This window comes from Ustilaginoidea virens, chromosome 2, assembly GCF_000687475.1.
Source record: "Ustilaginoidea virens chromosome 2, complete sequence".
NCBI classification, from domain to species: domain Eukaryota; kingdom Fungi; phylum Ascomycota; class Sordariomycetes; order Hypocreales; family Clavicipitaceae; genus Ustilaginoidea; species Ustilaginoidea virens.
In genome coordinates, this window is record NC_057317.1 from 2828253 (window position 1) to 2842387 (window position 14135).

General features: G+C 52.2%; 5 protein-coding genes across 5 annotated transcripts; 2 read left to right on the top strand and 3 right to left on the bottom strand.

The window, feature by feature from the left end:
- Positions 1-355: 355 nt before the first annotated feature.
- On the bottom strand, positions 356-2795 carry UV8b_02539 (uncharacterized protein; the record flags this gene model as incomplete). The annotated part of the gene is made up of 6 exons (XM_043140037.1): positions 356-454; positions 543-659; positions 724-926; positions 981-2338; positions 2426-2628; positions 2694-2795. The coding sequence occupies 6 exons, from the start codon at positions 2793-2795 to the stop codon at positions 356-358; spliced, it is 2082 nt and encodes a 693-aa protein (XP_042995971.1).
- Positions 2796-3855: 1060 nt separating this feature from the next.
- On the bottom strand, positions 3856-4639 carry UV8b_02540 (uncharacterized protein; the record flags this gene model as incomplete). The annotated part of the gene is made up of 3 exons (XM_043140038.1): positions 3856-4077; positions 4175-4369; positions 4532-4639. The coding sequence occupies 3 exons, from the start codon at positions 4637-4639 to the stop codon at positions 3856-3858; spliced, it is 525 nt and encodes a 174-aa protein (XP_042995972.1).
- Positions 4640-7014: 2375 nt separating this feature from the next.
- On the bottom strand, positions 7015-8799 carry UV8b_02541 (uncharacterized protein; the record flags this gene model as incomplete). The annotated part of the gene is made up of 5 exons (XM_043140039.1): positions 7015-8087; positions 8176-8230; positions 8302-8466; positions 8541-8631; positions 8696-8799. 5 exons carry the CDS (start codon positions 8797-8799, stop codon positions 7015-7017), a joined length of 1488 nt encoding a protein of 495 aa, XP_042995973.1.
- Positions 8800-9575: 776 nt separating this feature from the next.
- UV8b_02542 (uncharacterized protein) lies at positions 9576-10440 on the top strand (the record flags this gene model as incomplete). The annotated part of the gene is made up of 4 exons (XM_043140040.1): positions 9576-9728; positions 9787-9859; positions 9921-10255; positions 10312-10440. The coding sequence occupies 4 exons, from the start codon at positions 9576-9578 to the stop codon at positions 10438-10440; spliced, it is 690 nt and encodes a 229-aa protein (XP_042995974.1).
- A 1198-nt stretch (positions 10441-11638) lies between these two features.
- Positions 11639-12702, top strand: UV8b_02543 (uncharacterized protein; the record flags this gene model as incomplete). The annotated part of the gene is made up of 5 exons (XM_043140041.1): positions 11639-11701; positions 11901-11993; positions 12070-12223; positions 12288-12493; positions 12568-12702. 5 exons carry the CDS (start codon positions 11639-11641, stop codon positions 12700-12702), a joined length of 651 nt encoding a protein of 216 aa, XP_042995975.1.
- Between the last annotated feature and the right edge of the window lie 1433 nt (positions 12703-14135).

The window sequence follows — 14135 nt, forward strand, 5'->3', positions numbered from 1 at the left end:
CCTTATTGGAATGCTTCTTTGGGGGAGGGGGCTGGTCTGGTTGAATTGCTTCTTGTTGAGCGACGATGGATGTAACGTAATGTAATGTAGCACTACTCTGAGTGTAAGTGGGAGAACGTTCGAGTTCGAGCTTCTGTCGCAGCTAGGTGGACACTGCGCCCTGGCAAAATGATTGGCACTGTGCGGATAGCACTTTTTTGCTCGCACTAAGCACGGACTGTGACCCGTAGGCTAAGGGACTGCCGGAATCGTTTCTGGCTTCTGTATTTTGCTGCTTGCTTCCCGCTTACTTTTTAACTATGATAATCTGCCACGCCAAGAGGTTGCTGATACCTCGAGACCGGGTCCAGCCTTTTCACGCCGGTCTCTTTGCATCTGCGACGCCGCTGTATTTGTTGATGAAGCCCAACACCTCCTTATGCCACACCAAGGAGTTCTCGGGCTTCAGTATCCACTGATTCAAAACGTCAGCTTGCAACGTACCTTTTTTCTTTCCAGGTAAAAGAAAATGAAGGGGGGTAGAAGAAAGAAAGAAAGCTTACATGGTTTTCATCGGGAAACACAACAAGCTTGCTGGGGACTTTTCGTGCCTGGAGAACGTTGAACATGGCCAGACCTTCGGAAATAGGTAGCCTGTAATCCAACTCGTTGTGGATGACCTTTCGCAAGACGCGAGTCAGCAGCGGAAACAAGAGTATTAGAGGCCTGCGTCACGTCACTTACCAGCATTGGCGTCTGCCAATTGGCGCAGTACAGCGAGGGATCCCATTTGGCATAAAACTCACGACTCTCCCACAGAGTGCCGCCAAAGTCGTGTTCTGGGAAGAACAGTTCTTCCGTTGACCACTGGTTTTGCGTGGAGAAGACGCCGTCATGGCACACCAGAGCTTTGAATTTTCGACCAAGAGGGTGCCCTTGGATCCAATCTGCAAAACGTCAGCTTGTCCGGATCCGACTGATCATGTTAGCCGGCCACATACTAATCATGTAACCTCCGTAGGACGCTCCCAACGCAACGGCACAGGACGTGTCAATGTAGTCGACGTTCTTCTCCAAGTATTCATAGCAGAGAACGAGATCCTGGTACGGATTTCCTCCCCAGTTGCATGTGATGGAGTCTGTATGTTTCTGGCCATAGCCGGTGCTTCCAGTCGGGTTAGGGGCAACGACGACATACCCCTGCTCGGCAAAAATGGCTGGATTCCATCGAGTGCTCCAATCATCCATCCAGGCACTTTGTGGACCTCCGTGGATGAGGAATGCCAGTGGATATTTCTTGGACGGGTCGAAGTCGGATGGTCTTGTCACGAGAGCGTGGATATCGTAGCCCATGGAGCCGGGGTACCATATATCGTCCTTCATCGCCTTGTTGAGGCCCAAGGATTTCCCGTTTCTGGAACTTGACGACACTTCAGTGACGGACTTTGACACGGGATCCAGCACCGAGTATAAGGAGCTCTCAATTCGGGACTTGGAAGTTATAAGCAGTGACGGGCCGGCTCCGAGGAGCCTAGCATTGCTCACAGTCGCTTCTTCATAAATAGGCGTTGGCAGCTCCTTGGCTTCCGAGGGTGAGGAGGGAAGTTTCCACAGCACGACTTTGCCGTGCTTTTCAGCACCGACGTAGAGCTCCTTGTCGTCGTGGCTCCATGTGATCCAGTCCGGCTTTGCATCCCACGCGCCCTCGCCATCACCAGTTTCGTAAAACTCTTCAACTTTGCTGACATCATCCACGTTGGGAACAAGCAGTAGATGAGTCTTATCTGATTCATACTGTATGTTCTTCATGCGGGCAAAGGCGATCTTTTGGCCGTCGCTGCTGAATGTCGGGGCGACGCTGTAGCCCTGAAGTTTGCCGGTCTTGGCCAATTGGGGAGCACCAGGCTTCTCGGCAAAAGACTTGAGGGGTACGTAATAGAGATCAGTCTTGGTGTATCTCGCGGGGTTGAGGCCGGGGTCTTTGGCGACAAAGCAGATGCCCTGAGCAGAGACGTCAAAATCGCCGGTTCCACCGAAGGGGGGCACAGGAGACTCGAGGCTTGTGCCGGCTAGGAGATTGGTGAGGCCGGGATTTTCGAGAGTCCACTTGCCGTGCATCTTGGCCAGTTGGCCGTACCACAACGAGTTTTGGTTGGCGGTGCTCCAGGTGTCCCAGTGACGGACGAAGAGAGATGTGTAAGTCCTGGCCGAGTCGTGTGATTTTCGTTCCACGGGTGGCCAGTAGAGCTCTCCCTTTGGCGTCGTGAGTCCGCTAAAGCATACGGCCACTTTGCCGTTGTGCAGCACCTTGGTCTTGGGGTTGGAGATGCTTCCAGCCAAGTAGTGAATCATGTGCGGCCTGTCCCGGTGCGAAGATTAGTTCTTGGCCTGGGTCCATGCGAGGCAATCGTGGCAGGTTGGAAAAGGGGGGGATGGAGGCCCGCACTCAGACTTATCCAGCACATGCTGGGCCATTATCATGGTACACCCGTTGTCGCCGGGCTTGAGATACAAAACCTCTTGCTCGCCAATCCAGACAGGATCACTGGCGCCTGCATCGTCGGAGACAAGGTAAGAAGTGCCATCCTTGACGTTGAGAAGGCGGATCTGTGAAGACCTGGAGTGAGTCTCAAAGGAGTACGTAGACACCTGGTTGCGTCAGCACAGGATTTCGTTTGGATAGATTTTTGCCGCAGACAAAAGCCGCCACCTACAGTATACAGCACCAGTTCACCACTTGAATTGGGGACTCCTGCTGAGCGGCGTGGTGCGGAGAGAAGCACTTCCGGGGTGAGGCGAGAAGCGTGGACTGTCATGACGTGCAATTGGACAATTCATTCATCAGGCAAGCCGGCCTGTATCACAAACGGTAATTCACCAAAGAGTACCTATCTTAGGTAGGCAGTAGGGGGGGTGATGATGGGAACATGATGGGAAAAGTCCAGTGGCTGGAGACACACGGCATCTTCTTCAGAAGTTTGTTGTTCGAATGAATCCATGGCCACCAACCACGGCCAATTGCACTGCACATCTACAGGTACCTCACAGGTACACGCTCCTCGAGTAGGGGAGCAGAACCACCTCGTGCAATTCGTCAATGTACTTGACGCTCACAACATACCTAACGGAGTACACTGGGCAACAAGACGCTGCATCTCATGGGTGCACGTACCCGGTAGGTAGCGCGCGGCATGTCATTGCACCCCACCCGCTATTGTTGACCTGAACCCCGCATCCTGCGGAGTACAGGAAAACCACATGCAGCATTCAGGGATTTAGGAAATCGTTATCAACCAGATATAGAGACATGAAAGCCTGGTCAAATGACGCCTAGCAACAGTCATCATCGGGCTTTGAAGCGTAGCTCGTCACGAGTATCACAACTCAGTCTCCACCAATTTATTTAAAGCCAGTACCCAAGTAGGCACCTAATCTGTTCAGCAGATTACGAGGTCTCGTGTAGATTGTCCGCCAATGCCTCCTCGCCAATCACCAATTGAACGAATAAAATGAATACGTAGGTACCCAGGTACTTGAGTAACGTCATTTTCCCGCCTTGTTTTCCAGCCAGAATAGCAAGCATACGGCTTCGCATCGGCTTCGCATCGGCTTGTGCTGGCTCTTAGGGCCGGTCGTCTCGCATCAGTATATTCCATCTGGCCACCAATCCGCTACTTTGCCTCAAGAAGTAGGCTTGCTCGTGATGCACGCACAAGTTGACCCACTGACCATGTCAAATTCGACAATATCATCATGACATTTTTTATATTGTCATACGTGCTTGGTCAGCTGAAAGGTATGCGAAGGTCAAAACACAGTAAACGTGAAGAAGAGTCACATGCCCCAAGTTCGTCCATCAGCTTGACCCGGGTATTTCTACTTTCTTGATGCTCCGAAATTGGTTCTCTTCTTGGTCATGCCCCCGTCATTCTCACTGTCCTCCACCTCCTTATCTGCGGGCGTTGCCGCCACCGCTACCTTCTTCTTCGATTTGCTATTCTTGCTCCCCGCCGCAGACAAAGGAGTCCCGTTGTCTCGAAAAGTCGCCGACACAGGCGTCGGCGCATGTGATGCTGGTGTCGATCCGGGTGTCGAATCCTAGCCACACCACCACCTGTTAGCAACCTCGTCACGCCAAACTGCGTGTCGATCTGGTGACGCAGCGCCTGAGATGTCATGCTCGGCTCCGACATACCCCGTTGTTCGGCCTATATGACATGGAAGACTTGGAGAAGACACGATTTTGGTCCGCTGGTCCTGATTTTCGTCTTTGCGCGGCCGCACCGCTGATGCCTTTCATGTAGTTGTCGAATCCAGTGATGATGTTGCCGCTCGGGGTGCTTTCGAGATACGATGCTTCTTTGGTGAGGATGCTCTCCTCTACCTGGTTCTGTTTTCGCAATCATTCCGGTCAGCAGACAAGTCTGGAAATCCGGCGGATCTCGGCATCAAGACCTGAGTGACCAGAAACCGAGCAAAGAAGAACAGCAAGAAGAGACGCGAAAAAATAAAGGGAAAGAACATTGACAAGGAAAAGAGCACAATACCGTACCAGCCGTTTTTCCAAAAGTCTCCGCTTCTCGACAAGTTCGCGCACGCGTGCCTGGGATTTCTTGTACTCTGCCAGCGTTGGCAGCGGCCCTTGATTGTTCTCCGCCATGCGCACGTCGCCAAAGGCCAGGAGCCCGATGGTTGTATGGCTTCGCAGCTGGGCTCAGCGTGGAGACTGAATGTGGAAATGGAGGAGGATGGATTGAGTTGGATGCGCGAGATCAACAAAGATAGGCCATTGTATGGTGACGTGCTGTAGTGACCTACCCGGTGTGACGCAAGTCACATCACGTGACCATCGGCTTAGCTACCTCCTACCTCCTTAGGTATCTACCTAGGTACTCCGCACCTAACCTAGGATGTAGGTAATATAGACTTCACTCCACAGGCAGTAAGTAGCTTATGGACAATCAAGCCGTCTTAATATTACACTTCACTTCATGCACTCGTGCGCTCACACCCGGGTAATCTGTGTATGTAGCCGAGAGTCTCGACTCCAGACTAATAAGAGGTAGCGATTAGTTTTTTTTTTCTCGGTATCATAATTGCCCCGCTAAATTTTCTTCAAGTACTGGAGTGCTGCAGGAGATAGATATCGTTGGATTTGACGCGGATATCGCCGAAGTCCGGCTCGATTACGCCACTGTAGCCTCGGTAACGGTGGCCCCTTAGGGCAACTCCTATTCCAACTATAAATGGCTGGCTGGCTGGCAGGCATAACGAGTCTCTTGGTCAGCCCATTTTGTCGTCTTGTCGTCTTGTCGTCTTGTCGTCTTGTCGTCTTGTCGTCTTGTCGTCTTGTCGTATGTCTGCGTATTCAAATTTTGCCGAAGTTTGTCAGTATGGCCCGGATGTAGCTCCGTACTCCGCAGCTCTTTGGTGGAGAAATTTGTTCTTGGCCAGCCGCGACTAGCTCCGGCAATTGATTGAGGGAGTGCCAGTGGCTGGCAGCTGCGGGTCGGTCGTTGGCAGCTTACATAACCAGACATTGAGGATATGTAGAAACACGAAGTTGACGTTTTCGCCTGATTGAAGTCCCGACGGAAGACTTGCTACAAGAGCCCACCCGTCTGAGTACATTAAAATGTTGATGCCTTGCGAGCAAATCTATTTCAGCATATGTGCGATTCAAAAAAAAATCCACATCCCACGGGAGAATGGAAAACAGGCAAGGACGCTGCGATAATAAGTCAAAAAACTAGTCCACCACCACTCCTAGATATAGTCCCGTAACCCTCCATGTCTGCCTACTAGAGGTATGTATAACGTATAACGCGACATGGAAGCGACAACGATGACACACAAACCACCAATCCAATCCCAATCCCAATCCCCCATCCCCCATCTCCCATCGCCCATCTGTTCCGACCCGGCTCCTATCTATACTGGTCGCCTATTTTATCCACCACCTCGCCCAGAAAACTCAGAACCTTCTCCTTGGGAACATAATGGTCGCTCTCTCTGCATAGTTCCATGAATTTATGCAGGACAGCAGAGGCTATAATCTGCTTATCCGCCCTCAGATACTCCAACAGCCTTGCGGAATACTCCTCTGCCATGATATTTTCCGGCGGGGTGATACATGCCAGGTCGCAAAATTCTGTTTCCGGCATGCGCCAGTTTGAATAGACGCCGTTGGTGAAGCGGCTCCCGACGCTGCTATCTGGGAAAGAGAGAGGTATCACATCAAAGATGTGGACGCGATAGATGGCTGGGTCGGTTGCTCTGGAACGTAGGCCAAAGATCGCGGAGCCAAGGTTGGCAAAGGCTACTATAAGGACAAGTTGTAACCCTTTCATCTTGGGAACTCGATGACGGTGGGCTGTACTATATCGGCTAGCAGCACTTGTATGCGGTGAAGTGTTTTTGCATCTATTCACTGGGGGGGATGGGAAGGAAGCCTCCTGTTTAAATAAGAGGCACTTTGAAGCGGAAAAGTACGCTAGAATCAAGAATATGAATATGCTTAATGAGAAATTGCTATAATGACTCGTAAGAGAGCCCGATGCTTGGTTGGCGAGGCGAGGCCTCAGTGGGGACATGTTACGAGTTTTCCGCGCCGCATGTCGGTCCCCCGTAGCTTCCTGTTCCTCCGTGATGTGTATTCATTTTTCGACATGAGGCAAGTTAACACGTGGTGATGGTTTCGGCCAACCGGCTCATTCAACGGAGAGCTGCTGTCAGCAATGACTCCGAGAGCCTAAACGGAACGATCAGTATGAACGGGAAAATCGCAAAAAGCTAACTCAAATATACCCCCTTTAGACATAAAAGGGAGGGGATGGGAAGACAGAGAGAGAGCACACAATGCAATGTTGACTGGAGAGAAAATCCTCATGGTATTTCCCCACTAAATTGCAACTTGCTATTTGTCATGCAGCATTGATGATTCGAATCGATCTGATCTCTACTTCTTGGCACGGTACGGTATCAATATGTAGCTGCTGTCACTCTTTTTGAAAATGGTGCTTCTACAGGCAATAGTCAAGTCAATGATCGAATAGACTCTCCAGTCACACCGTCCTTGACTTTCTCCTGACCTTTGGCGGTGAATTGCTGCTTGTGTCCAGCCATCAAAGCCTTGTATCCAATGTGAAAAATACAAAAATCTTCTCGTTTGATTTGACGGTGAAGCGCGCCACCCGCTCGCCTTGGTTCGCCACATGCCAAGATATCGACCCCAACCGCGAGTTGATCTTCGTCAGCCACCAATAGGCTGCACTCTCTGGCGGCCGCGAGTTGCTCTGAATCATATATGGCTTCCTGACCCCTGGATGCGAGGTTAATTATTATGCAGAGCGACAGTTGTCTTCTAGTCGCTCGTCCGCTTTTCCATGCATTGAGAAATGGACGAACCGGAAGAACTGTAGCGACGTCGTCTGTTCTCCCGTTTGGTGCGGTATTCGGCCTTGACATGGTCCCGAGAGTCACTGCGCCGACGGCGGTCAGCCCCTTCAGACTCGTTGCTGTAACGGTGCTGCGGCTGCCTCGTTCGAGGCAAATTTCTGTCCCGGCTGCGAGATCTGGATCGACTGTCGGATACGGACGATGGTGATCTCTGCCTTCTTCGAGGTGAGCGGTTGCAAGAACGCGATTCTTTCCGTTTCTTGGCCGCAGGTGATCTGTGGCCAGAGGAAACGGAACGTGACTGGCGGGACCTGCTGAGGTGACGGTCATCATCGTCATCGTCATCATCATGGTCATAATCTTTTCGGCTGCGTCTCGAGCGGTAGGAACTCCCTCGGGGAGATCTAGACCTCTTTCGGGACCCGTGGTGCCGAGGCGGCGAGGGATCTCGGCGCGCAGGGCTTGAAGATGGGTTGCCATCACCAGATGCGCTTCGATCGCGCGATCTGGACCTAGACGATTCATCTCCTGAATAGGAGCGGTCGCGATGATGTCTTCGATCGCGGTCATGGTGGCGTCGTGTACTGGGAACATAACTATCGCGACCGTAAGAATCTCGCGAATCTCGGAGTTGGTGTTCTGACGGGCGACAAGCCTTTGTTGCACGATCGTGCTCTTCGCGCCTTGGTCGATTATCAAACACTTGGTGTCTGCGTCGACCCTGCCAAGTATCAGCTCGGTTATTGGGCCGGTCGCGTCGGTCTCGTTGTTTCAACTCCGAAATTTCGCGGTCCCTACGATCGGAATCTTGTCGGCGTTTGCGTGCTTCGTCGGCCGCTTTATCGGCATCTCGCTGGAACAGGAGGAAAAAAAGAAATTTGTTAGCTTTGTTGGGAGGAATGGCAATGTAGCATAGCATCGTGCCTTTTCCTGCATGAGCTCCAATTTTTTGGCTTCCAAAAGCTCCTTGGGTACGCCCTGAGGACTAGTCTGAGCGCTCAACAGGAGGTTCCATAGTTCTTTGCAGAAAGATGCCGTGTCTTTGTCCAGAAATCCAGTGAGCTGTATCTGAAGCGATCTGATGTCCGGCTGCCCAGGACCAGTGTCAGTAGCGAAGCGCACCGAAGTCGGACAACCCTCGGTATGGACGAAAGGGAACACACATTGCGGGATCCCTCGATGAGGTTGAAGCAAAGCTCAATGACTACATCATCTTCGTTGCCTAGTATATCGGATATCTTGTTGGCAATCCACCTGGGAGGCTGAGTTAGTTCTGGCATGGGTCTGGGTGTAGAAACGAACAAAAAAAAAAGCTCACTTCTTCATGACTTGCAGGTTGACCTTCTGCATGTCAACCTTTTTGTTGAACTCGGCGGGGAATTTAGTCGACTTAAGCAGTCGCGCGTCCACTTTTGACGCCATGCTGGATGGTTATTCGAAGCACATGCAACAATAGCGCTACCAACCTCCGACGTGGTCGGGCAGAGAGAGGACAGGAGGAGAAAAAATAAAAAAGGTGACGTCTGGTCTGCACGGAGGAGGTTCAGGTACCACCTACCCGGAAGATACCTGCGGAAGCGCACAGACCACCACGGGCTGCTGACGCTGCCCCACCACTGCCCGCTGCTTGTCCGGGGCAAGTTGACAATTGCGACGAGAAAAGAGAAAGGAATGCAGACTAGTGGTACTCAAGAGAGAAGTTTCATTTGAATAGGGCCTTTCTTGATCGTCAGTCTCGAAATCAACCATTTTGAGCCTTGAATAGACATGTACTATCGGATTGATCGAATTGCTTCCGCTGTTGAGTCCCTGATCTGAGTACCCTTTCTCAACCTGCCTGCCCCAGTTGGTTAAACCAGCCCTTGAGCCAGCACGAGGCCCACGGAAAAGTTGGTCTGGTCGTCACTCACTCACCCAACGTAAGAACCTCTGGGACCCCGCAGTCACCGTTCACGCAACCGGCATTCCTCTGTTCAGAGTCCTGCGGCAAAGTTCTGGTCGCTATCGACGTCGACGTCGAAACGTCGAAACGTCGAAGCGTCGAAGCGTCGAAGCGTCGAAGCGTCGAAAGCTCGAAGCGTCGAAGCGTCTGGTCTGCTACAGCAACCCGCGGCATCCACCTGCCATTCATTGCGCTACCGCTTGACCACTTCTCTTGACCACTTCGCCGCGTCGTTTGTGAGCATCTGACCGCGAGAATGAACAACCTGCATGCGCCAACCGTTCCATCTGGCCCTACCACCAGTGCCGCCACAAATGGCAACGCGGGGCCTTTGAGCTTTGCTGAGCTCCAACGGAAGAAAAACGACCTCGAGGAAGAGCTCAAGGCTCTTGGGGGCGTCCTAGAATCAGTACCCAACACACCACGTCCCAGTTGTTTACCATTTGAGGACGCTGACTTCTGGATAGCATGGGGTCAACATGGATACGCCGCTCCTGACCAGGGACGGCTTTCCCCGGTCAGACATTGATGTTGCTCAAAGTGGGTCGACATGTCCTCTCGAATTCGCACGTCGCAAGTCGCATGTATTGATGCAGTGCAGTTCGAACAACCAGGGCCAGAATCATATCCCTGAAGAACGATTACAAGGATCTCACGGCAAACATTGAACGATACCTCCATCAACACTTTGCCAGCCTGGACGAGGAAGTGGACAACCCAGCTCCGCTGGACAGTTCGGTTCCATCAGCCCTTCCGGATTCTGAAATTCATACCTTGGACGAGCCATTTGCAAAGGTCAACGCCGTGGCTACGGGAAGCCCGGCGGATCATGCGGGATTGAAGGAAGGGGATCAAATTCGCAACTTTGGATATGTGAACAAGGCCAACCACGACAGTTTGAAGAAAGTGAGCGAGTGCGTGCAGGGAAATGAAGGAGTGAGTTTGTTTGTTCTGCCCGAAATGTCGAGATCCACCCCTCTAAAAGGTTGCAGAGAAACATTTTGATCAAGGTGTCAAGGCCAGCAGGTGTTACCCATCGCCAAGAGCTACGCCTGACTCTCACTCCAACTCGGAATTGGGGTGGCCGTGGGTTGTTGGGATGTCATATCCTCCCCTTGTAACATTACTCGTACCAAGTTATGTCTCGTCACCCCCAAATGCAGGTAACCGACGACGACGATTGCAACAGCTTTGTCATCATGCGGTAGGTTGATGATGATGTTTTGAGGGAGGGAAAAAGAAGAAGAGGCGGTTAGGGAGTCATGTGCAACTGACATGTTCCAGGTAACTGCTAAACTGTTTGGTTTTTGAACCTTTCGTAAGCAGCTGGTTGGGCTTGTCACGATGCGCGATATCCTGCATTGGGCTTCCTACGCGCCCAAAGAAAGCTACTTTGGGGGTCGGTACCTTGTCCAGCAGAGGGTAATGCCCTGCAAAGGATGAGGGGCCATCAGGCAAAAATCCCCATGACATTTTGGGCATCGCGACCACTGGCAACTGATAGGGGGGGTGGCAGGCTGGCAGCGTAGTGGATGTCGAAGCAAGAAAGAGCTTGCATCTGGGGCCTAATGAGGGTTCAAGGAAGGAGATGATGATGGAATGTTCAGCATATATATTAAACCACCGACGCCCTGCGTGACGAGTGCCCAAAGGCCCAGCCCTATAAATTGCAAATTGCTCGCCCGTTGTTGTCACCCGTTGTTATAAAAGTCGTTCTGGCCGCTTCGACAACATCCAGTTGGCCCTTTTCATGTGCTGAGCTGGTTGATTTGTGCAGTAAGGTAAGAGAAACCAGACATGATTTGTTTTCCCCAAAAGCTCCGCGCTGCGGATGCCATGCCTTTGTGATGTGGGAAATAAATGCCAACAAGGTCTGGTTCCTATGAGGCGGTGACTGTGACGTATCCAAAATTTGCGAAGCTGCTGGAAGGCCCCATGCACGGTAATCATCACGTGCCTGGAGCCCCCTCTCCTTGGGAGACCGAATTTTTCGTTTTTTTTTTTTTGGGCTTGCCCTGCTCCAGAAGTTCCCCGCCGCCTTTCAAAACAATCCAGGCTGACCAACCTCGTGCCAAGTTTGTCTTCTTACAGCACATCGCACGTCAGCGAGATTTCGAAGAAGAGGTATTTCAGACACCTGCTCCACTCATCGTCATCCACCCTCTACTCTCGAACTGCGCTTTTCATTTGCGATTTCAACCTTCATTTCCCCCCCAGAGTCTTGGTCGCCGTCCGTCGTCGCTTGGCTAACGCCACCCTAATAGCACCCCGCCTTGTCCCATCACGCTTTCTTGCCCAGGCCAGCTTCAAATCTTGACCATGGCCACTCAACCGATTCCCACTTTCAAGCTCGTGCTTGTCGGTGACGGTGGCACCGGAAAGGTTGGTCTTCATCTACTTCGACACTGCTCTGGTTTCTGGACTGGGCTTTGGCTTTCGTTGGTAGATGGGGGAGATGGATGCCTTTGGACATCTACCCCCACTATCCCGAAATCAAGCGTCGTAACGTCGCGTCGGAGGAGGCTGGGTAGCAATGGAGAAGCTTGGAGCTGATGCTGACTGAAACTTTTTTTTTCCGCAGACCACCTTTGTCAAGCGACACTTGACTGGTGAATTTGAAAAGAAGTACATCGCCACCCTTGGCGTCGATGTTCACCCCCTCGGCTTCACCACAGTGAGTGGCCCATTTGAGTCGCCCGCCAGAGCGAAGAGAGGACGAAAACCCCCGGCCAGCTAATGAACGTCTTCAGAACTTCGGACAGATCCAGTTTGACGTGTGGGATACCGCCGGTCAGGAGAAGTTTGGCGGTCTCCGTGACGGGTACTACATCAATGGCCAGTGCGGTATCATCATGTTCGACGTAACGTCCCGTATCACTTATAAGAACGTTCCGAACTGGCACCGTATGTCGCGCACCCACTGCGTACTATTCACAATTTCAGATGCGGATTCTAATTCTCGGGTTAGGCGATCTTGTCCGTGTCTGCGAGAACATCCCCATTGTCCTCTGCGGCAACAAGGTGGATGTGAAGGAGCGCAAGGTCAAGGCCAAGACCATCACCTTCCACCGCAAGAAGAACCTCCAGTACTATGACATTTCCGCCAAGTCCAACTACAACTTTGAAAAGCCCTTCCTGTGGCTTGCCCGCAAGCTGGTTGGCAACCCGCAGCTGGTATGGTTCTTTACCTTGACGGTCCAATCTTTTCAGGTTTCCATTGAATGGGTTTGAACTAAAAACTCGCATAGGAATTTGTCGCCGCCCCCGCGTTGGCCCCCCCCACAGCCCAAGTTGACGAGTCGCTTATGGAGGAGTACCGCAAGGAGATGGAGCAGGCCGCTCAACACCCTCTGCCTGGTGAGGCTTCCGATGAAGACTTGTAAATGGGTTTGCCGTCCACTACGGGATTGTTCACATCTTTTGTTGGAAGGTATTACGACATGGGCTCAGCTTGAAGTCGACCTGTCTTGGGGAGCCTCTTTTTTTTTTTTTTTTTTTTTTTTTTTTTGTGGCTGCGAGGTGGCAATTGTGCGGCCGGGATGACCATTTAGGAAGAAGGGACGGCAATTCTCTCAAAGTTTTAACAGCGTGTTTGGAAAAGGGCAACCCATACCCGTAACGCCTCGGTTCGGGGTAACATCGCGGCACGCTGCTATGGCCCGGAGCAGATATCAGTTAGTTGGTAGACTACACACCCAAAATATTAACCTCGCCAAGCCCGATAATGTATTGAGGCAGTTTTCTGCGCGCGTTTGTTGGGGTGACGGTATACGGAGTAGCCGGCTGACGGTATCCCGTTCGCTTCCTCGACGGGTGAGGGAGGCTGTATTTTTTATTCAGCGCAGCTGCCTGCAGTTATCAGAATCGCTACTCTGCAGACTAGCATTCTGATGCTGATACTGCCGCTGATACTGCCGCTGATACTGCCGCTGATACTGCCGTTGTCACGTCTTGCAAGTGGCATCGACGTGCAGCATGCAGCGTTTGCCGTAGCTTTGTACAAGGAGAGATTTTGCACTTGAAACCCCGAGATGAAGCAGCTGACATTTGACATTTCAGTAGGCGAGAAGGCGCCACATGCAATAAAACATGACACCAATAACCAATAGCTAAGAGCAGAGGAAGGTTGGGGATGGTCAGGTCGCTTCCTGGATTCGGGCGCCATATTGTCCTTGTCCAGCGCAGGTTGGTGCCGAAGGTGGACGGACAGGCTGGCCTCGGCAGCCACAATAACGTGACAAGTCCCGCCCGACAGGTGAGGCCTACGGAGTATACGGTTGAAATCCCGGCTGGGTCCAAGCCGATGCATATACGGAGTACTCCGTACCCCGTACCTAGGTAGGTACCCAGGAGAGTCGGGGCGATGGAAGTGGTCTGGATGGAAAAGAGGTTGGGTCTTGGTGGTCGGTCGGTCGGTCGGTTGGGTGGTTGGGCGGTTGGGATTCCCAGCCTGGGACTTGGGACGATTTGGGAGAAAATCGGGCCGCGTCGCGTCTACCATGGATCCACCGTATCCACCATGGCATGACGACGGCGGACCAGCGCATCCAATGGCGAGGGGCGGCAAAGGTCGGTGAGCTTGGCGGGGGGCAGGGCAGCCTTTAGCAGAAGGCCACGGAGCCTCGTCCAGCGGACAATTGAATTTGAATGCAATGGCAAAGGGCTGGTTCTTTTTGTCTGGTGGCTGCCTATGCACCACCGCGCGATGCAAGTCCAGTCCAGATCAGCAGGCAGCTAGCTGGTGGCAGTGCCGGGCGAGATGTGCATCCGAGATGTTCATCCGAGGTGAGCATCGCAAGAAATTAAAAACTCAAGC